Below are 24,764 nucleotides of genomic sequence, written 5' to 3'. Positions count from 1 at the left end.
AAAGCAACCATGCAACGGGACTGTCCGAGAACCTTTCAAAGCCACAATTATGTTAAGGGTTCACAAACCTTTGAGCAGATTTTCTTTGCACCTATATGATTGCCCATATCTATAAGATTCACCATCAAGGCTCGGTTTGCACTAATCCAAAAACAACATCGTAAGTGAGAAGTGAAAAGGCGAGGGTTGTTAAAGTTTACCTTTGCTCTCAGTGCCATCAACAGTTATTGGGTCATCCTCCGGTGAGAACAAAAACCATCTACGTTGGATATGTTGAGCTTACAGAGGATGAAGGCATGCATGCCCCCACAGATATTCTCAGGAGATCTCATATTTTATCTATGACCAACAGTTACAGATAAGAAATTCATGCTTCCGTCAACAGACATTTCCATTTCAGTGCTGATCCCTGCTTTGCCTTGACCATATCTACCTATTTCATGAAAATATGATATATTCCCAGAAAAAGGGGCTATTAATATACATATCAAGACAGAATGGGTCGTGCAAACGACCCATAGCAATTGTGGATACTTTCATTGTCGTTGGACTGGCGAAGTTGTCTGCACTTGCCCATAAAAACCAACTCCTGGGGACTGATAAAACCCTGTTGTACCTGATTGCAGCTGCTGTGGTTGCTGCTGCTGCAGCAGCGGTGGCAGCGGCGGTGGTGGCGGAGGTGGTGGAGCACCAGGTCTTGTCAAGCCCACGGATACGTGGGTCGGCAGAGGAGGCGGCGGGGGGAGAGAATTACCCACATACCCAAAAGGCACCACCCCGACCATCATTCCACTAGTCTGTACATACTGCTGCTGTACTGGTGGTGGTGGAAGTGGTGGCAGAGGTGGGGGAGGTGGTGGAAAGGGTTGAGCTGCCTGGTTAGCCTGGGATAATTGTTGCATAGTTGTGGCTGAGCCTTGGGGCAGTGAAAGAGGAACAGATGCCATTTGCTGCTGCAACTGCTGCTGGGCCTGTCCAAAATAAGAGGTACTACTCATATCAGAGACACTCATGGGTTTCTCGAGTCTAGGCCTTTTATCCACTGGGAAAATGGGTGCGCTGCTGGAGAAGGCACCAGTACTCAGACCGCTATTCTTGGAAGCGGCTTCTTCGGCAGCCAAAGATGACAGAATAGAGGTCAGCACTTGTGCTGAGGAAGATGAAGCGGTGAGCTTCGCTGCAACAGCAGCTGCGGCTTTCTTGTGTTCCTCTTCTGCACTGCTTAAGGTATTTGCAAAAGTTGTCACAGGTTGGGGTGGTTGAACTTGTGGGGCGATGGGTTTTGTGGGGGATGGACTGGGTTCTATTACAGGGGTTGTTTCTGGTGGAAGAGTCATGATAGGCTGGGTCATGTTGCGAGGGGTGGGGCTAGGGCTCAGACCGGTGCTGCTGGGGGCTGAACCAAGTCTCTGCCCCATGTTGCTGGCATGTTCAATCTCAGATTGTGCAACCTGTAAATGACACACATTCAGACCTGTGTGAATACAAGCAACAGTGGTTTCATAAAAACTAGCTCCAAGTATCAGCATGCAGATTGTGGACGATACTTAAAATTTAGTTCACTCCCCTTTGCTAGAGAAAGATGTGGAGCAAAAGCCATGACTAATCATAATATGGGATGAAAAAGGTCCTGCTACTTTAAAAAACTCATGGAGGCAGATCAACTCACCCATTCTAATGGTGTGAGAAAACACGGTCATACAAATCATCATGGTTTATTTGCTAAGATATAAAAATATATGTAGTTCAAAACTTTGACTTGAGAGGTGTGGTAGAACAAAAACGCTGCCAATATTAAAGCAGCCAGTATGACAGCATTCTAAGAACTGGCACAATGGTTGCCATCTCACAAAATGAAACATTTATATGACCCTTCGAAATCCCTATATATGATTGATTGAAGCTGCTCGTCAAGACTAACCCCAACAAAAGGCCTTCACCAAGATGCTCCTCTTGGTTTCCTGCGCATTCCTTTTTATGATGGTCAAAGCCTCTGCAGTACTAGAATAGTTCATCCTTTCCCCTTCCTGGACCATTCCATCATCAAGATCTCCGAAAACCGTTGGTCCCCACCAAAGAGAAGCACATACCATCCATGGGGCATGAGTGCAACTCTCAGTGAAAGCTAGTTTCAAGTCCCTCTTGTCCTTGGAACCATCTTCATCTCCTTCCCGTAGCAAGAGGTTAGCTTTTAGTGCTTTCAAAAAACCCAGCCTGCTAGTGACCCTCTGACATTCCATTACCATGCCTTATAACCCTTCCCGTGGTCAAAAGTTGGCACAGAAAGCTAGTACTCTAAAACTTGTGCCCCTTAACATGGCTGAACAAGGCCGCACATCAAGCAATTCTTCTTGTACCACATATATAAGAAGAATGCCTTTGCTTGAGGTAATTTGCACGTACACCAACCTTTGATTTTCTGATCCTTTGGAAGAAAGATCTAGTGAATTAATTATTTTTGTACATACAATTTACAATTTGAAGATGACTATCATTAATGACAACCATAGGGTGAATGCCAAGCAAAATACTTTCCTAGACCGGTTCACCTCATTGAAAGACTGTTCCCAGAGCTACGGCACCTTTGGCAAGAGACAAGTCCACTTAGCCAAAATGAATTTTGATGATTGATGATGATTCCACAGGGATTGTCCACATGTTTTCTAGATTGATCATTGTATGAAAGAATTATTTCAAGTGATGTCATGTCCAATGAGAGATCAGTTCGCATAGCCTACATGAATTTTTAAGAGCCAAGCTTACAAGGGAAGCAAGATAAACTGGCTCACTAAGGACCCTTGTTTAGTTCATTTGCGCAAGATGAAATAGCTCCTCAAGAAGAAATCACTACTTCCAAGGAGATTCTTGTTCCTAGGCAAGCAGTATTTTTATTGGCTACCAAAAGCCTCTTGCCAACACCGTATCTCAGAGCTATTTGGTGAATCATCAGGGAACTAAACTATTTCTACTGCTCTGACATTTGCAGAGGAGGAAATAATGATCGACTTTGAAAATTGAACCAACTTTAAAAAATAAACTTGCAGAAGGGAAAGGATTTCACAAAATCCTTCACCAGTTATATTTGCGGAGTCCAAGACCTTCTGCACTTACTGCCTATATGAAAGTTCTTTTGTAGGTTAAAATGAATTTTGCATCTGACAGGGTGATCAACATGTTCATATTGTCTGTTGAGACACCCCCACACACATACACCACAGAACTGGAGAATGCAATGATCATCCTTGTCAATAATTATGTCAAGTTTTCTTTGTGTTTTAAAAGCTTTGGAGACTCTATAGCATGATGCAATACATATGTAGGTCATGCGCTATCATCTTGACTTTTAATCTGCAACTAAGAGATGCAATATGGTGAGATGTGTACACCTTTGCCTGTGTGGAGAAGTTGTACTAGTGTGCAAGCCAATGGAGCACAAATAAAAAAGAATAGAAAAAGAAAATTTCAATGGGGTGAAAAGAGTTACATAGACAAAATTGAGTAAGAACAACAGCTTGAGCCTCAAAATGACCTATGGGAAGATACAATAGAAGATGAACAATAAGAAAGCAATTGCATAGAAACAGAGAGCAAGAAACCCAAGTGAGCTTATTGAAGAGAACGGAGCGCCATTAATATCAGATATCATGCAATTATGCCTGATGAAGGATAAGGGACATCTCTCACTTTCATCCATCTTATGATGTGACTTCCAACTAGGTCAATATGTATGACGGGATTCCTTAAAAACCAATATGAGCATGAATGGATCAGGAATATCAAACTACTATCGTATAGACTGAAGTAAAGATGAGGGCCATAAAATGAACGCCATGTTAAGATCGAAGGTACCATCTTGTCAAGCTGGTAAAATATTTGGCAGTTGTATCAAATACCTGGGATCAAATCCCACCTTCACCAGATTTGGGGGGTAGGGATATTTGGGGGAGGGCTACCCCCCGTTAAGATGGCTAAAGAACTAAAGAATTTGCAAAAAAAGAGACAAATGGCTTTTAAGGATAGAATGTTAAACGAGGGAATATACGATTTAAATAAAAAATCAGTACCCTATAGGACAAGATGGCTAACAGTATTAAGAAAAGTTTAACAAAGGAATTAGGAGAATCAAAGAGAAAAGAGTCATCTTAAAAGGAAACTTGGTAATGGAATGAGAAAGTTTAGTTGACAGATAAGGTTAAAAGAGAGTATTACAGAAGACATCTAAATATAAGAATAAAGAAGCTTATGAACACTATAAGATGGCTAGAAAGAAAGTATTGAAGGTAGTAGGAGAGGCTAGATTCAAAGCATATGAACTATAAAGAGTTATATCACAAGTTAGAAACTAAGGATAGAAAGAATCTATGGATTGCAAGATTAAGAGAAAAGGAGACTGCAAACTTGGCTCAGGTTAAAATGGTTAAGGAAGACAAGTTCAAAGAAAGATGGAGACGTTATTTTAATAAGCTATTCAATGAAAGTCACGTGACTAATTTTGGATTCCTTGCTAGTTCCATGGAAGATAGAAATATTAAGTATAACATAAAATTAGAGTACCTAAAGTAAAGGAGGGTATGAAAAATGAAACTACGAAAAGTGGTAGGAAATTCCTATTGAGGTTTAAAGTGTTTAGGTGACGTAGGAGAAACTTAGTTGACTAATTTGTTCAATAAGATTTTAAAGACCAAAGAAACCTGATGAATGAAGGAAGAGCAGCATAGTACCGCTTTACAAGAATAACAGTGATATTCAAAATTATTGTAACTATCGTGGTTTAAACTTTTGAACCACACTATGAAACTTTTGGAGAGGGTGATATGAGCACATATTGAGGTATGGCACAAAAATATCAGAAAAACGATTTGGTTTTACGGCAATTATTATGGCAGTTATTTTTCTTGTTCAGACTTTAATGGAAGAATACAGACAAAAGAGACGAGATCTTCATATAGTTTTTATTAATTTAGAAAAAGCATATGATTGAGTCCATAGAGAAGTCTCATGGAGGGCATTAGATAAGAAAGGAGTCTCCGTTAGTTATATTAATGTAATTAAGGACATCTATAATGAAGCAGCGACCAGCAAGAACTATTAGTACTGCTGGTAAGTTTCCAATTACAATAAGTTTACACCAAGGATCTGCTCTAAGTCCTTACCTTTTTGCACTAGTTATAGAGGAGCTTACTAAGCATGTTCAGGATGATATTCCTTAGTGCATACTACTCATTAACGATACAGTAGTGGATGAAACTAAGATTGGAGCTAATCATAAGTTGGAATGATGGAGGAGTGCATTAGAATCTAAAGATTCAAGTAGGACCAAAACAAAATGCATGAAATGTACTTTCAGTAAAATTAGAAATGGACATGAAAATGGAGTGAAAATTGAGGATTATAGAGTTCCTAAAATTTCATTTTAGTATTTAGGATCGATTATTCATAAAAGAAAGAAAGATTGAGGAGGATATTATTCATAGGATTAAACTAAAATGGTTAAAATGGAGAAATGCAACTGGGATATTATGCGATCACAAAATACCTACAAAATTAAAGAGAATTTTACAGGATAGCCATACAACTAGCTATGCTTTATGGTACAAAATGTTAGACAAAAAAAACATGTGCATAAGATGAGTATAGCTGAAATAAGAAAGTTGAGATAGATGTGTGGTAATTTAAGAAAAGATAGATAAGAAATGTCATTCGTAGAAGTTCAAGATAGAAGTAATTAAGAACAAACCGATAGAAGGACGACTAAGGCCATGTTTGGCAAAGCTTTTGGTGGGCTACAAAGAACTTTCTAGCCCTCCAAAAGCACTTTTGGATGATAGAGTAGTGTTTGGTAAAAAATCGAAAAGTTGTTTTGGCTTTGCTAGAAAGTTGAAAACATCTATTTGGAAAAAAACTCTATTTTGGAGCTTCTCTCCAAAAGTGCTTTTTGGCCAATGTCAGAAAGTTGTTTTGGTTTTAATAAAATTTTTCTAATAACCAAAATACCCACCAACAAATCTCATGATTACATCTTATATTATATCATATCATAATATACTATTATATTATAAATATAATATAATATAATAATCAATTAATAAAATATTGTATTATATTATATTTTATATTACATTATAATAGTATAATATATTATATTATTGTAGTAATACATTGTTATAATATAATATATTCTTATATTATATTATAAGCATAATATAACATATCATTGCAATCATAATATATATTATAATAATAATAGTTAATTTTTGATAATATAATATATTATTATTATAATATTATAGTATACTATTAATAATATAACAAGATAGTATATTATATTATATTACAATAATACAATTCAATATAATAATATTTAATAATAATATAGTATTATTATACTACAATATATTATATTATATTATAATCTATTATTAGATTAGATTCTAATCCATTATATTGTTATATTATATTACAGTATTATTATATAATATTATACTATATATTATGTCATAATTATAATAATATTATATTACATTGTAGTAATATTGTACTATTAATAATACATTATTATATCATATTATACCATATCATATTATGTTTTATTAGTATTCAATATTATATTATACTATATTATAATAATATTATACATAACAATAATATTTTAACATATAATAAAATATTATATTATATTATACTCTACTATGCAATATGCAATATCCTTTATTGTCATTTTATCATATAAAAAGCACTTTCTTATTTTGGTTATCAAATATATATTAAAGTTTCACAACACTTTGAAAATATAGTTACCAAAAAACTCTAAAAAACTCTACTGCCAACAGCAATCCGAAACAGGGCATAAGATGGTTTGGACATGTAATGTAGACCGAGGGATGCATCAGTATAAAAGAGTGATTTTACATGTAGAAAAAACGAGGGGTAAAGGCAGACCGAAAAACAAATGGAATGAAGTAATAAGCAAAAACTTAATATTGCTACATCTTTCTGAAAATGTGACCCTAAACAAAATGGAATGGAGGAAAAGGATGCATCAAGCCGACTCTAACTAGTTTGGGATTAAGGCTTAGTTGAGTTGTTTGTAGAATTCAACTTTTGAAAGATATAAGTATTATCATACCTAAAAATCCATGAGAATTTGCACGTAAGTTCTTTTGTAATTTTGTATTATTTTCTGTCTGCATTTAAGATTCTACTCAACTTCATAATTTTGTGGGTTTTCATAATTTTGCTTTAATTTCTATCTGCATTTAAGATTCTCTTAACAGAGGGGTTCAATCAAGGTTTGCCACACCATACCGAACCGGATGATATGGGACGTACTGTATTGTACCGATTCGGTACTAGTACACAGTAGGAGGGTGTATCGACACTTGGTATGCCGAACTGACCCCGTATCATATCGTACTGACATAGTGATAGTCTAGCACCGGTACTGAGATGGTGTACCTTGGATTAAATAACCTTTTAAATCAGAGCATAAGCCTTCAATAATCTCTATAGGGAAGGGGTAATTTTCTAATTATATTCTATATTTCTTGAACTACAATGACCCAAGATAACCTATATAAAAGCTACCATCCCTACTCGGGAAAAAATTAACTTCATTTAGTTCAATAAATAAATGATTCCTCTTCCTTCATAATGTGACTTAATGACTTGAAGGCATGACCCCTTTTGACTCTAGCTGCAAAATCTAGCTTTTAGAAGTGTGACTCCATTTATCCATTCTATCTTCTCTTTTTAGTTATTACATTTCTACAGAAATCACTGAAAAATAAAGTAATCCATCCCCTTGCCCTCTTCTTCATTTCTAAGGATACTACAACTTAAACAGGCCACTAAACTTGGTTCTAGCAAAACTTGAAAATGTTTAAAAGTCTATGATAGAACCTCTCGTATCCCTAAATTGCCTCCAAATTATTTTCCTTAAATCAAACTCTCCATTAGATTGATTTCTCCTAAAGGTTTGGACCTTCATAGATAAAATTAAGCAATCTCATTCATCTAAGACAAACCTTCAAACTTCAGTTTTAGTTTTGAATTTTTTTATTCATCTTTTATTGGCAAAACTCTTGAATTACACTAACAAGCTCATTTCTAATTTATTGCTCCTTGTTGTGTACCATACATCCACCACAACATTCTTATAAGTGCACATTCTTTCACCCCATAAACTGCATCCTTGATCTATATGGTAAGGTTTGACTCATAACTTTCAATGATTTAATGGTACTTAATGATTCAAACTCTCTTGAATGTAAATCAGTACATATCTACTTAGTCCACCCTATTTTGATTTTCATTTTTCTAAGACATCATATTCTATCTAGCCATCCTATCATATAAAATAACCAAGTTAGCAATAATGATGCATCTAAAGAACCATTCTTAGCTAGTAATTCTACTAGTGCTTCTCTAATTTCTTGCTTGCAATCCACTCACTTGGTCCAGCTAGTTTTTGACCTTTAATGTATTCTCAAAATTCGTGAATTACTTTAACTTCATCACTCTACCATCATAGAATCAACCCAGAAGTAATTTACCCAGGGCACTTCTACATATCAGCAACAATTGATACTTTTATTACAATGTGAAAAGATAAAAAGCTAACACTTGGTGAAGCTAGTTGCCACCAAGTACTCCTTTGTCTCTTCAAAACTCTTAATCATATAGTTGTCCCTTCATACATGTCTTAAAACTAACTATAGTGCAAGCAATATGATGCCTTATGCTTTTTCAAATTCTTTATCTGATTCAATCATTCAATTGTCCTAAGGACACAGTCATGAAAATTGGCCTTCCTCACATGGAGCATAATTGGAGGTTGATCGAACAACCTCCAATGTCCTATGTGGTGACCCCTTAGAGGCCTAGCTAGGAAGGAGCCTAAAGGTCAAACCACCTAATTTTTTTTTATGAATATAAACATTAAGAATATAACTCTGCATATATATTCCATAGTTTCCCGACAAAAAAAAAAGACACAAAACTTCGACAATTAAAATCTATGGGGTGAAAAAAAGCATCCATAATACCTAAAAAGAAAAAGGATTAACTCATGACAAGGTGTCCATAACATTCAAATAATCCATCAAACATTTTAACAAGGAAATGGCTATCTAAGGAATTGTAAATAGATTTAATTGATTCAAGGAGGAAGGAGAATGTTACGAATGGTTATTATTATCATAAACCGGTTGACTACTTAGATGGATTCACAGTCTTCATGTATCTATCTGAATTATTACTTCGAGCATATTATAAGAGTGTATTTACTAAAGAAGAGATTATGTTTACATAAGTTAATTGATAAATATTTTCCCCAGTTCTATTTTTAACTCTTATGTTTACTAGGTAACCAACCAACAAGCAGGCGAGGAACTTTGCCCACTAGACAATCAACCTACTTGGAGATATTGTACTTTTGTTGGGAAAGGAGAGATGGATGAGTAAGCACTAGTCATGTTTTGTCTATTGTACAGTGACCAGCATCACATGTGACTAATAATTGTGCACTTTAATGACTTCATTTTCTGAACTTTGGGAGGTTTTGCTATTGCACTACATTTTTATGATAATTACTGTGCATCTTATGTATTACAGCCAAAGGTGCTTTGTCGCAAGAGCTTTTGCTATAAAGATCCAATTCAAGCAACACTTATATTTATGCTTTGGCTCGAGAGGAAAGGTGTCAAAACAATTATAATGTCATAACAGTCCACACATGGCTTATTATATGCACTTTTTTTTGCAATTTATCAATGGTGTGAGCATAATCATCCTTAACCAATTCTGACAAAAATAGGTGAAAAAGGAATCATATAGCGATGCAATATGGCCAAAGGAAAAATCAACTTGGGGTTTAGAATGAAATAACAAGGTGAGGAATTATTTAATGGTTCACTAGTTTTTCTTTATTAGGGAAAAAAAGAGTGACCTGACACTACCATGAAACTAGGTCTCGCACTTAGGGCTGTAGATCTCATGTTTGTTTTAAGACATCAGAAATTGGGGAAAAAAGACAGTTATCAGAACCAGAATGGACATCGACTAAGTTATAGGACTCAACCTATAATGAGATACTTATAAAACAAAATTATGTAAGGAAAAAAGTAAAACTTATTCGCAACTTTATTAATTTTAAATACTAAAAGCCTGAAATGTATCCCTCATTAAAATACCAGAAAATAGGGCAGATTAATGATTGATTTTGGTTAGTAAGACTTTACAAAATCAACTAAAAGACCTAACGGTTGCATAAATGTCACAAATTAATTGGATAATCAGCAAAATAAATGAACTGACCTAAGCCTTTGCTAAGTAATTTTTTTTCCGAAAACAGATAAAAAAAAGAACGCACTAAATGATCATACAGAACCATCATTGTCATATTTCCTTTTGCCAAGAGGACCATTGAGGCTTGAGAACATGGAGAAAAATAGGTAACCTCAAGCTAGGGACCAGGGACGGGATGGTCGATGGCACCAGAGAGTGGATAGGAGTGTTATCAAGCTGGGTCCTGGCACCAGTCAACCTAGGCCTATTGGGACGTTTTGTTCTAAATTCTGACCCAAACTGGGTCCATCAATCAGGTCAGGTTCAGTTTGACATAAAATTGTAAGACTGATCGGGTTTATAGGTCAAGTATGCATAGAATATGGATTGAATCCAGGTCCATGTACTGAACAGGTCCACTTGCTTCAAAAGGCAAGAGGGAATCAAGGGAAAAAAATCAGAGATGACAACAGAGAATGATAGCCGAAGGTGGGATGGAGCTAGTGACGGACCCTATGGTGGGAGGTGACATGGGGACCAATCAGTCATGGTAAGAAAAAACTTTAAATTTGTTAATATATTTATAAAAATTAAAGTATAAAAGAAATTATACATTATGTAATATATATATATATAAGGTAAATCAACAAATATTTTCACCAGACCCAAATGTGAACATGAAATTCTTTATGGGCCTATCTTTGGAACCATGCCTTGTCCAAATGTCTATGAGTCCAAATTGGATTTCAAATAGTTCCTGGTTTACATATCAAAGTAATAACCCTAAAGCAAAAACGACCACAGGGGGGAGTCCAGTGTCGGTAGGCATTAGAGAATGGATCGATAGATCATTGGCCAAGCAAAGAGAAAATACATGCCTCAGGCCCTTACATGCAGTCTTCTCTTTCACTTTTGAAGATGGAATAATGGGAAAAATCAAGAACTCTTTTTTTTTCGATAATTGAGGCGGGAACTCTATTGATTGAAGCAGAGATTGCTTTCACAACACCAAACGCTATATGATATAAATGTACAAAAACATCGATAGATTTATGACTAATGGGATATTAAATTGAGGAAAACTAAACGTTTTTTGCTGACTAAAAAACCTGCCAATTATTTAGATCACCTTGTTTGCAGTTTCAAAGAAGATAAAATGATTTTCCTACATTTCGTATATTCCTAATCCTTTTGCAGGAACTAGATTGGCCAGGAAGCTGGATCACCGATATTCTTATCTGAAAGACCAGGCCTTTAAAGCTTTGATAACAACAAGAAAAAAACAATAATTTCATTAAGTTTCTGCACGAAATCCAATTACATAAAGAACTGGCCCTCTTTCTGCATTGACTTCTATTCAAACTCCCAGCTCAAGTTAGGAACTTCAAACTTCTTAGCAAAGACCTTCTTATAACCCCCAAAAAAATCATGAAATTCAGATTCCCATGAACTCCATATTGAAAGGTTGAAACAAAAAGCCTAGTATCAATGATTTGAAGCATTCTCTAACCAACCAATAGCTAAAATAGATGCAGTTAAAGAGTTACCTAAAATATAGGACTAAAAAGCTAACAAGTATAGCTTAAAAAATCAACCCAAAAATTGCAATATAATTGAAACAAAAAACCGCTTAACCATTCTTGACTCTCTTCTACTAAATCTTAGCAATGCTTCTGCACCGTTTGCTTTTGCTAAGCAGGGTTTGCAGTATTCCTATTATCATAAGTCATCACATGAGGAATGTGTTCAGATAATATGGCATAAAACTAGATAAGAGTAATAACCAACTAGCAATAAATAATGCAAATTTCTGCTCATTGAGATGAATAATGATTTATATCAGTTTCAGCAAATAGAAATATAAAAAAAAAATGTCTAGCACAATCAAAGAGTGAAGAAAAGTGCTGGCACTTTAGACCAATGGCAGCAGCGTAAAACAAGAATTAATGGAAGAATAAAAAGAGGGAGAGAGAACTTAACAAAGAAAGACATATCTACTAATATATACTAGGAAAGGCTTTTTCCTATAGAAAGGAAACCAAATGCTACTGCAACGAGATTACCAAGGTAATAATATAACAGTCGTTAAAAACAGTTTCCAAGGCCTCTTATTATGTTATTTAGCAATAACAAGCTTTAAGATAATGACTACCATTCAGCTACTATTTTGTTATAAGAGATGTTACATAATGGGGTTCATGGACTTAATTTGATATTTGCATTATTCATAGTTTTTTTATATTCAAATCTTCATGCTAGCTAGAAAAAATAATTTCTATTTAATGATTTGTAACATCAAATAACACCAATATTTTGCTGCTGTTACATGTCATTTTCCATTATAAAGCATTGTGATGGCCATGATAATGGCAATTATTCTATTGTCAAATAAACTTGATCCAAACCTGATTTGAATAAATACAAGTCAATATTTCAATTGCAACAATGGCTTTAGCAACGACCACCTAACCATCCCAAACCAGGCGATTCATGGTGCACCAGCGGACAAATGGGTTACCTAGACAGTTCGGACGGTCAATCCAGTTCAACCAAAACCTTTTTGTACAAATCTCCGTCAAACTTCTCCCTCTCGATTGTTCCCTCTCTCCCCTTCTCTCCAAATCTCTCTCTCTCTCTTGATTCTCCTCCCAATCTTCCTCTTCCCTCTCCCCTCTCTCTCAATGCTCTGTGATGACAACGAAGAGGCAATGACATCGGCTCCACGACAATGATGCAGGTTAGGGTTCCACAACAACGATGGTGATGCAACAATGTGATTATGACGGCTCTGCAACAACAATGCCGGCTAGGATTAGGGTTAAGTGACAATGACAACCAGTTCGCCTTCTTCCCCTCCCCCTCCCTCTCTCCCTCCCTCCTTTTCCTTTTTCTTTTCAAAATTTCTTCGGTTTAAAATTCTATAATTTATTTGACGCATCTCTTGTGTCTCATACACATATTAATTCTATGCCCAATCTGTATCCGGTCTGATATCTGATTCATATTCAAACCCGTTTATAGATATAGAACTAATATCCAACTTGTATTGGTATATATTTTCAACAAAAATGGAACTAATAATATCTAATTCATATCAGAATCTATTTATAAAAATTATAGATACAAACTTCAAAATTGTGTTTGTATACGTATCCATTGAATACAAACAGGTATGGATGTGGAATGCTGATACCAATCCACATCTCATCAGTTTTCAGCCCTATTTAGTATGTTAAGACCTCCGAACCTAACATATATTAGATCATCAGCAGTCCAACAACATTAAAAAATACAATGTCACACTACAACAAAATGAAAAAATGACACAAAAAGATATGCTTCTAGCATGATATCATTAAAAAAAAACATAAGAGCGAAGTGATTTTAACCGGTAGTATGATTTAGATATTACCCACTGGAGTGGGATTTCATAAAAACAGTACAACCTCAAAATAGTTCTAGTGGGAGATGACAAATTCTTACTCGTATTTGAGTGTGGATAAGCTCCAGCTTAGATTCCTGAAATATTGGAGTCCAATAAGAACATATAGAAATCATGAAACCTCAAGATTAAGTATGGATACTGCTCCATTTAACACAACCAATACCTGTTCTTTAAGTGCTTCCTTTAGCTGAGCAACCAAGGATGATCTAGCCAATTCGACACTTTCAAGTTGCTCAATGCATTGCTTTAGAATAGTTTCCTGCTCCTGAAGGTCATTTAACAATGGTAATCCTTGCTGATTACCTAAACAAGCAAAAAAATTTAATCAGGAAAAACCAGGATCAAGAGGATGAAATGGAAATGATTCCATGTGATGTTAAAAGAGGAAGCATAAAAGGAGAACTAGTAAAATTATCGGCTGTAGTCAAAATGTAAGTATATCTTCAACCATGGGTTTGTATCTCATAGTCTTGACAATGTTTATAGGAACACATACTCAGGACTAAGGTTTAGTCTGACAGGATGGAGGTAGGGAAAATTAGAAATTGAAACTTGAAAATTGAAAGATATCACAAACATCTTAATGAGGTGGAATTCAGCAAACCATCAAGAACTTTTTAAAAAAAATTCAAATTAATTCTTTGACAATAATATAAATCTTGTCATAAGACTGAAATAAACAATTATTTAATTGACAGGATAAAATGGGAGAAAACACTTTCACAATAAGCTCAGAATAAATGAAGTATTCTTTAATAATTTAAAGATCTTTGCAACTAGGCTTGGATGAGTATTCAGCAAAATCCAACAAAGATAATTAATGCACATTCCAGTAGAATTCAACACACAATATTCCACATCCAAAAAAGTTTTTCTATAGAGGACACCATTTTGTGACAAAGGTATATGTTTCAGTCAACAATATTGGCTTTAAAAGAAAAAAGATTTTTAAACTCATCAAGGATCAAGCGCGCACACGCAGTTGCTCCCCGTCCCCGCCCTGTGCAGGCCCACAGCCCCCAGCTTGCACGCAAGCATACATGTATATGTGTGCATATAAGTAATGCATATAAATGTATATATGTAGATACATATACATATATACATATGTGCGTGTGTGTGTGTGTACAGGCATACTGTTGAGAACCCCCGCAAGCCCGCACCGCAAGCCAAGCAACGATCATGCACCAACCGAGGGCCAAAGCGGCCAACTGATGTGTCTTGTGGCCGGCCGACCCTTGGCCGACCACGAGGTTCATCCACGATATCGGCACCGCGTAGGATCAGCCCGCGCGCCAGACCTCGCCCCGTCAACCCAACGGACGTTTGGCACGGATGGCCGTGCGCATAGGATAGCGCACACAGCACGACCATGCCGAGTGCAGCCCTAGCGTGCCCACGCCCGCGCGCACAACTAGCCTTGCCACTCGCGCGGCATGGCCGCCCGCTCGCGGACTGGGACCCGCTCAACTGGGATGCGTTCTGTGCATCCAGGATGCGCGTCCCAGCAAGCCATGCATCCCAGCCGTCCATCAGCTGCATCCAACGGAGGAAGACCAAGTCAAACATCCAGGACGCGTGAGCTGTGCATCCTGGACGTGGGATCCATGCAAATCCGGGAGATAGAGATTTGAGGCCTTATAGGACCCCTCCAAGCCATTGATCACATGCCAATCAACGGTGGAGAAGCCTTGGATCCGTGGGAAGACGATTTTCCATGTTTATCTTAGGAAGAGTTACTTAAATTTGTCTAGGGTCTTAGGTTTATAAAAGTTGTAAGGGGCCCCATTGTGAGGCATCCCATAGTTGAGTTTAGTCTTATTCTTTTGTGAGAGAGTCGGCCGAAACGCTTGGGCGGCGTTGTGCCGATCTTAGTCCTTAGATCTTGTATTCTAGGACTTGGGCTAGTGGTTGATACATCAATCTCCACTAGATTGGGCTAGAAAGGGATTCCTTCAATCCTTGCTAGATTTCTTTTGCTTTCATTGTTCTTGTTATTTTGTTCTTCAATTTGAGTGCAATAAAATTCAGTTTAGCCATATTGTTGATCTTGTATTGATTTATTCCACCGAGGTTACCTACAATCGGTCCATCGTTAGCAATTTTCAAAGGCGCACGCAAGGAGCGCAGGGCAAGGGGCTTGGTGAGGGGCTTTGGACCGTGAGCCCCCATCACATACATACGTACATACGTACGTATGTACGTGCATACGTAATGTATGTATGTATGTATCTGCATATGTGAGTCACATACCGTGGATATCCTGCCAAGCTGGTCCATGTCATCATATGTAGCGTGCCACCCATAAATGGCACAATGCAAAGGATACATACCTGTGTATCCTGCATGTTGGCCTGTGCTGGTCCACATTGGAAAGGTTCATGCGTGGGGGAGCTGGAAGTAGATCCCAATTAGCTTGAAGAGGGAGCAGGTTCAAGTATGGGAGAGAAATGATAGGTTTCAGAAACTTGACATTGAAAATGATGTCTTGCACCACAAAGGTTCATAGTAAATTGAAGTATCAGATTTTCTAGCATAAGCACTAAAAGAAAGACAAGTTTCTTGTGCACGACTCAAGATAAATCAGAAAAGCATCATACTTTATTATGTTGTTCTCTTTTAATACACATATTGGGTCATATAATTCAAAAGAAAAGAGTGGTTCTAATCTGTCTGTAAAAGACAAATGGAAGCGGTACAAAATTTTCTCGACCAGATTAGTATCATTACTAGCAGCCGAGGTTATTCTGACTGATTCTAGCCTTCCAGGAAAAGGCAAAATAACTGATGAATAATGCATTAAACCTTAGCATATAGGTGCTTACATGTGTACATGAATATGCATATAATATATCTTGCCAAAAAAAGTATAGGTTTCTTTAGGAAGTGGTGGCAGTAAATGAGATAGATGATCAAGCATATGATAATGAAAATTAGTTGACTGCACGACCCCGTCAAAACATTGAACTAGAACAAATCGAAAAGAAAGATTTGAAACCAAGTGGATTTATTTTTTGTCCCATATTTTTCTATTATGTTCTCTTTCCATTCATATTTTTAATATGAATCTAAATCTGGCTTTCCACCTCCCGCGGTCAATTATCAAATTTTTGAAGCGAATCTTTCTATTTCCTCATAGATGGTGCACAGTAACATCTATTTTCACTAGATTCACAAACATTCATAAGATACTGAAAATGGTCCTAAAGAACTGTTCATACCTTGAGTGCAGGCATCATCAACATCCTTCTCCATCTTCTCAACAAGTCGAGCAGCAGACTTACATTTATTTAAGGCAGTGTCTTCATTGAAATGTTCATCGAGTACAGCTTGATATGCAGTTACTATTTTCTCAGGCATTCCTCCAACAGCCAGTTTCTAAATATGGAACAAACATCATGAATTCATGATACAAATATGAATTTATGATTTTATCTGAATGGAAATCAATGAAAAGGAACAGAGAAAGGACCCATGTAGAAGGAAAATTTTAGTAACTCACAAATCTTACTGCACTCGCATCTTTCTTTACTACTTTTATGGGGTTTGAACTCTTTCCATTGTTATCCAACAAAGGAGGAGTGTTACCAAGAAGATCATCTCTAAGGCTTCGTCCACGAGAACCAAAGACTTTCCTTTCATCCCATATTTCTACCTGAACATTAAGGAAAGAGAAGATGACGATCAAAATTTCAAAATATAATTAAGTTAATTGTTAGCAGATAGATCAAGCTGCCTAGCAGGAACAATGGTCGTTTCCTCATTCTTCTAGAAACAGTCAGTATATCATTGTCTATTGAAATCCTTGGAAACCAAAGAAATAAAATCACCATTACATCACATGTATTAAATGATGAGGTAGCAGTGAATATACTACAGGAAACCCTCAATTAGTTGAAAATGGCTTTCAGCTGCAACAAAGGATTATATTTGAGAAATTCAGATAGGAAACTTGCATAAAGATCAATTAAACTAAAATTGTAATTATTTGGAATTTCAAGAACCAAAAAAATAATAATTCCAGAGCACTGCTTTCTTTTGTCACAATTAATCCAGTGTTCCTGCATAAAATCGTCAGTCCATCCTTTCCCTAAAAAGGCTTTGTCTATCAAGATCTTGGAGTAAATTGTGCATAGAAACAACAAAATCATATATATTATAATTGAGATGAAAGAGTATATTGTGCATGGGCCTACAGCAGCGAGGAAATTAAACCTAACCAAATAGGTGGCTATTTATTCATACCCTACATCCAGATGCTACGAGATAGCTACTTCATTTTACATACATTTGAATAAATATGAAACCATGCCAAATCTGATAAACCTAAAATACAGAAGTTTGCAGATCACTCTCTAAAGATGTATGTCCAGCCTAAGGGCAGAAGCTATTATATAATACCTAAATCAACATCTAAATCTTCAGAAAAAAAATATGAATTGGGTTGCAAGAACAACTGAGCACTTTCAATCCAAAATTTCTAAATTTTATTATATGTCAGCTATTTTTACACCATATTGCCAACATTATCTAGGAAACAATTTGTTTGTTATAGTCCAATCTTTATCAAAAGGACACCTACAATCAAGGGAAGTGACCTTGACTGGCAAGAACAGTAAAGATGTCAGACATTTAGAACTCAACCAAAAAATAATTGTTAAGCATCATACGAGAAAGGACAATGACATAAAATAAAACATAATATAACTGTAAAAAAGTAGATTTGAATAGAAAGGATGCAAGCAAAATGACCTAATTAATAAATCAATAGCCTAAGCATACAAGCTACAGATATAAGCATATCAATAGAGAAAAAGTGCCAAGGTCTTAAACGAAATAAAGAAGTAGAGAATATACCAATCTCATGACCACTTTCTTTCCATTTTCTTCCCCATTCTCATATGCATTTTTCAAACATCCAGGAAGGACCTTCCAAAACTCATTTACGAACTCACTCCCCTTGCGCCTGCTGTTCTGTAGAATATCATTTGCAAGATATAGAAAAGAGACTTTTTGTTCTTTTGGGGAGCTATTAAACAGCTTCTCCCATGTCTCAACAACCTGTTTGGCCTTCTTCCGGTGAAAAATGCACCAATGCGACAACGCTGATCCAGAGTTAAGAAACGCAAACAAAAACAAGCAGAACTAAGCAAAACAATGTTGCTGCATTGATTAAAGAAAAATGGCTAAAAGGTATGAGAAAACTATAAGTCCAGCCAGAGAAAGGATTATAGTTGTTATTACATGACAAGTGAATTGAAACTCAAATCCTGAAGTATATGTTCATGTTACAGAAAAGGGGGCATAATCACAAGCTATTAATATTTGTATAAATAAACAAAAAAATGCTGGAACTCCGGGCACTCTGAGCCACTTCTAAAATATGGCATGCACCAACTCATAAATGTTATCTAAATGTAGCTTTATAAGAGAGATACAAACTAATAAAAAAATTAAAACGGCTAATAATACAATAAACACATACTAGCATGATAAACTTTGCAACTTTACACACCATATAACACCATATACTAACATTCATCAAAACACTAACATTCTTGATATGACATATACAATTTTGTGGGATCTAAACATCACAAATCCAAGTTATCTCAAATGCATATGCTGAGTTGCACAAGCAATATCCACCACAAATGGCATTTTCCTAATTTTAATATTGTCACAAAACAAGTATCTTGTTAGCTTCATATAACACTGTAACACAGTAAGACAGTTGAAACAAGCACGGCATTATTTTAAAAAATTAACAAGGATAAGTACAAAGGTGACTTAGGTGAAATATGTGCAGACATAGAAGAACATGGAAGACAAAAATATCAACAAACATAAGCAACCATTTTAAATCTAATTGTGCAGGATTATCAATACAAATGTATGTAAGTATTCTCCTCATCTTTCAGAAGGACGGCTATCACTGTATTTACTCAACATATAACATAGCTACCTAAACTAAAATATAGTCATATACATGTACCCTTATATCAGTTAGACAAGAACCATCAAGCCCAAAGAAGATCAAAGACCAGAAGGTCGCCCAGGAGAAAGTGAAATTACTATTATGTGAGACTACGTGTATGTCTTGTTTGACTCCAAGAGGACAAGGTTAATGCAAAACAAACAATTTTTAAACTTAGCTTCAATTAGATGCTAAGCTGCAGGACACATAATGGAAGGCTGTTATCTTCAACGGCTGTCATGTTTTCTTGGAGACTTGCAACTAGAGGAAGCTGATTCCACTTTTCAGAATTTGGATTAGGCATGTAAAAAGGACATGTCTTAGAGTTTCAGGTATCTACCCTGTTTGTGTGAATTTCTCTATTAATTGCTGGCGACTTCATTAGTTTAGCCAGTATTCTTCTTCTCCTTCCTTTGATTGTCATAGAACATGAACGAAACACATTTTCATCAAGGAATTCATTTTTGCAGTCTTGTTTCCCTAAGCCCTAGTTTCTGTCTTCATTTATGCTCATCCACATTGCATGGTACTTCACAACAAGAGTCCAATCCCATATTTGGGTTTTCTATTCATTTTCAAATTTTATGGCCATCCATTGTCATGGTACACCACAAGTACCTTGATCTCAAGTTGACCAATATAGGCATGACATCCAGTCTGCGTAGTGTGAAAAGTAATATGAAATTCTTTTGGCAATATCTGTTAATAAGGCAAATGTAAGCCAAATAAAATCATTTTACCAATTTCTTTTTGCAATATTTCAGTTAAGTGCAGCAACCTCTACATTGTGAATAGAGCTGATTCAATAGATTGCTCAAAAGCCTACCAATTTCAATATCTAATTGAAGAGATCTACTAATAGTAATACATAAAATAATTCAAGCAAAGGATACTTTCAATGCTTTGTTGTGAAATTGTTGAGCTTTAGAGAGCTTTTCAGCTAAAACTTGGTTGTTGAAAGTGTTGTTCATTCCGCCCTTCTTACCAGCAAGTCCTCATATATATTCCAGATTCCTGTCCCAAGAGTCACAAACTAAGATACGATGTAGTAAAGTGAAAATCAGGATCAGTAAAGACAGAGTAGAAGTGCTATCAACTTGCTAAATAAAAGCCTTTTATTAACAAAGAAATCTGAAAGCCAACCAAACATACAGAATATAGTCATTTCATCTTGTAGCATGGGGTTGAAGGATGGGGGTGGGGTGGGGGCTGCAGATATGAACTGCAGTACCAGACTCTCTTCGAGATGTGCCTTTTACAAGTTGTGAAGATACTTGGAGAACTGAAATCATAATGACAAACTACTCATCTATAATACAAGAATGATCATGCTTGAAAAGAGGGAGGGAGGGGCATGGGTTGCTGTGTTCTTCAGCATTGAGAAGAATAAGACAACTAATTAAAATGGAAAAACAGGCTTACAAAGATTGATATACTTAAAAAATACATCAAAAAGAAGATATAGGAGTTGATTAAACAATCTATATAAAGTTATTAGAGTTAATCAATTTCCTCCAAAGCCCTTTAAACGGTTTCAGCATCTTATTGAAATATGCTATGATATTTCATGGTTCACACCACACTAAAGTGTGGCATACATTGGACTTTGGAGTCCATAGGTGCTCTTTTTCCCCTCAAGTATCCAAGCATTTGGTGTGTGCATTTAGAAAAGAGGAATTGAGAGTACCGCTGAACACATCATATCTGTTCAAGCTATAGGTGAGGCTAGGTATCACATCATACAGTTGCCATGTATATCATTGGAATAGGAATGATTTTGCATCAAACGAAACAAGTTGAATAGTTGCGCTACTGGTGGTTGTGTTTGACATCAACACGTTAAACATTGTCAACCTATTTCATGAAACCACTCTCGAAGATTGTGATATAAATTCCAAATGCAGAATTTGTGAGTGGTCCCCAAATTTAAAAGGCATGACCAACTACAGGTTTTTTTTTTTTACTGTGAGCAATTCTGAAAAGATAATAAAAGAGAAGGGTAGTGATCCATTAGAGGTGGATCTTCCTCCATTTTCCTCTACTCAAGACAGGAGTTTTGGTGGCTTAGATCTGATGATCAATGTCTATTTAGCATGCCAGGAAATACATTCGTATGGTGTTAACCAAATAACACGCTCCCGTTCTACTACTTACATTTGGATGACCACTCAACCACAAGTCCATCATTTTCCTACTAGAACTCAAACTAAGTTTGAGTCTTTCAACCACTACTCACGAACTTAAAATAAGACTACAACACGGATAACAGTAAATACTCAAAGAACATAATACTAATATTCATAATGTGTTACATGACACATACCATCCATAATAACCCTCCTTAGCTTCATGTTATCCTCAAGGTGAAGAAGCCTAATAATGTTTGGATCTCCCTTATTTCTATCAAGCTCATCACCATCGCTGTTAAAAAACATAGCAAGAAGAAGAAGAAGAAGAAGACTGGTATTTTAACAGTGGTGACCTGGCTGAAATTTTCATCGCAATAATAAAGCCCATTTCATGACATTGTCGAGCTTCCTCAATGATATATGCTTAGCCAATGGTGGGGCCAAAGGTGGTGGTGAAGTAGTCGGTAGAGGCCTCCATTGTGCCATCCACATGTTCTTGAAGATGATCAGTAAGATAGGCCAAACACTCAAAACTCGCATCAATAATCTTAGGCTAAGGCACCCAATATGATCCTCATACTCAGCCCAAAACATGAGTTCAGAGGCATGATAAATATAGGCCATGTCAAAGTGTTGATTTTATGTCAAAAGGCCTCCCCTACATATGAAACCAAGCAATATTAGAGCATTGGTTCAAGGGAGTTTAGTAGTAGGAGAAGAGGTTACTCTGCTTGATAGACCCGTCCTCTCTAGTTCCACCATGGTACCTACATCCTCTCTAGTTCCACCATGGTACCATTTATTGGGATCTAGTTCCACCATTCCAACTGACTACTAGTATGGATTCCTTTGCTCAACAAGGAATCCAAGGTACATAGCCCTTCAAGGATAGAATGGCCAAGCCCATGATTCTAGCTAGGCATGGATCGTATTATCAAGTTAGTGTTGCTTTTGATAACGGTAATATTTATTGAATACCTAATTTATCAAACTTTTCACATGAAATAATTTTAGGTATTGATAGGGTCTAGTCTAATATTGGGGCTTAATAGCCACAAATGAAATGGTTACAAGCAAGGTCTTAAGTATCACAGTAGGGGGCATACTGGTTTTCCATGGAACAGGACACCCCACATACCGTACTATCCTAACACATACACGCCCAAGACACTCAAGACTAGCACGCATCGAATGTCAGATCTCAAGGGTAAAATGGGCATTAAAGCCTGGAATAGCCTTTTAAAGCCTTGAATTTGCTGGTCCAAGACATTCAGTCCTCCCCTTTGTTACACAGACGAGGGGAAGGAACCCCAGCTCCCCTCCCCTTAGAACACTCAGATTGCCATCATCCCTTTCTCCCGGGTCCACCTCTACCTCTCTTGTGGTAGCTGCCTTCCCCTACTTGGCCAAAGGTGCTAGGCAATGGCAGAGTGACTGTGAAGGGTAAACCATTGTGAACCGCCATAAATGGAGACTATTGCCCTTCTCTGTCTCTACGTCCTCCACGACACCCCGCCGCCGCCTTCTTCTTCTCCAACACCACCCTATCATGTTCCACCATGTTTCCATGTCTCAAACCCCATCTCGTTCCCATTTTTCCCACTAGAACAATATCACACCATCATGTGTGTCCTGTTTCAGCAATACTTGAAACCATGTTTACAAATATGAAAATGATAAAGTAAGATGGAGACAATGGATCGCAACAAATAACTGTGCAAGGGAGGATCATCTAGTTGCAACTTGTCTATTCAAGGTCTAAATATAAAACCACATTAAAATGTAATCTGATGTTGGTCATGATAGATAAGATGTAACTTATAGTTGGCCTATATAGGGACAAGTTTCGATAAGCAAGAACAGAGGAAACTTGGTCTAAGGCCCCGTTTGGGGAGCTTTTGGAGGGCCAAAAAGCAATTTCTAGCCCTCCAAAAGCACTTTTGGATGAAAAGAGTGTTTGGTAAAAATTTCGAAAAGTTGTTTTAGCTTTCTCAGAAAGCTAAAAACAGTTTTTTTAGGAAAAGCTCCATTTTGAGACTTTCCGAAAAAGCTATTTTGAGCTTTATCGGAAAGCTATTTTTTTGACCAAAATACTCATATAAAATATAATAATTACATACTTTTTCTTTTATAAACCTAAAAATCTGTTGGAGCCCTAACAAAGAACTCTAGCCGTGGATCATACTTCCTTCCATGCAAGAAACGGTATTCTTGTTTCTTATTATTGTATTATACTATAAATATAATATTATATTACATTATATCATAATACATTAATATGTTATATTAAATAATTTAATATTATGTTATATTATAGAAAATTAATGTACGCTAATAATTATAATATTTATACCTTTATTATTGTATTATACTATAAATATAATATTATATTACATTATATCATAATATATTGACATGTTATGGTTAAATAATTTAATATTATATTAATTATTATGCTATAGTATGCAATATTATATTTGCTATATTATAATAATATTATATTATATTACAGTAATATTATATTATATCGTATATTTATGTAATTAATATGTTATATTTTATTATGCTTTGTTGTATTAATACCATGCAATGTCCTTTATGGCAATTTTATCATACAAAAGTACTTTCTCAGTTGTTTACCAAACACATGTTAAAATACCACAGCACTTTAGAAATGTAATTACCAAACAGCAAATGACTTTTTATAAAAGCTCTACTTCTAACAGCTCTACTTCCAAAAGCTTTACTGGCAGCAGCTCCCCCAAACAGGGCTCAAGTCATATTTTTTCTTTTCTTCCATTCTCACCTAAGTTTGAGCTAGCCTCAAACTCCTCTTGCTTACCTCCTTCAAGGGTGCCACATTTCTAAATCCTTGCAAAGGCCAGTTCCACATGGTATATCTCTAGTATGTATTTAAGGAGAGTGGCTT

The 24,764-nt window shown here is 36.2% G+C and overlaps 1 protein-coding gene across 1 annotated transcript; it reads right to left on the bottom strand.

Moving 5' to 3' along the window:
* Positions 1-224: 224 nt before the first annotated feature.
* On the bottom strand, positions 225-23,429 carry LOC103709057 (UPF0400 protein C337.03-like). The gene is made up of 8 exons (XM_039124055.1): positions 23,317-23,429; positions 22,030-22,127; positions 18,587-18,834; positions 17,232-17,384; positions 16,951-17,107; positions 13,893-14,032; positions 13,768-13,803; positions 225-1,451 (listed from the first exon to the last, which is right to left on the bottom strand). The coding sequence occupies exons 1-8, from the start codon at positions 23,427-23,429 to the stop codon at positions 537-539; spliced, it is 1,860 nt and encodes a 619-aa protein (XP_038979983.1). The 3' UTR covers positions 225-536.
* Between the last annotated feature and the right edge of the window lie 1,335 nt (positions 23,430-24,764).

This window comes from Phoenix dactylifera, chromosome 3 (assembly GCF_009389715.1).
Source record: "Phoenix dactylifera cultivar Barhee BC4 chromosome 3, palm_55x_up_171113_PBpolish2nd_filt_p, whole genome shotgun sequence".
NCBI classification, from domain to species: domain Eukaryota; kingdom Viridiplantae; phylum Streptophyta; class Magnoliopsida; order Arecales; family Arecaceae; genus Phoenix; species Phoenix dactylifera.
This window is presented reverse-complemented; position numbering and strand designations above follow the sequence as displayed.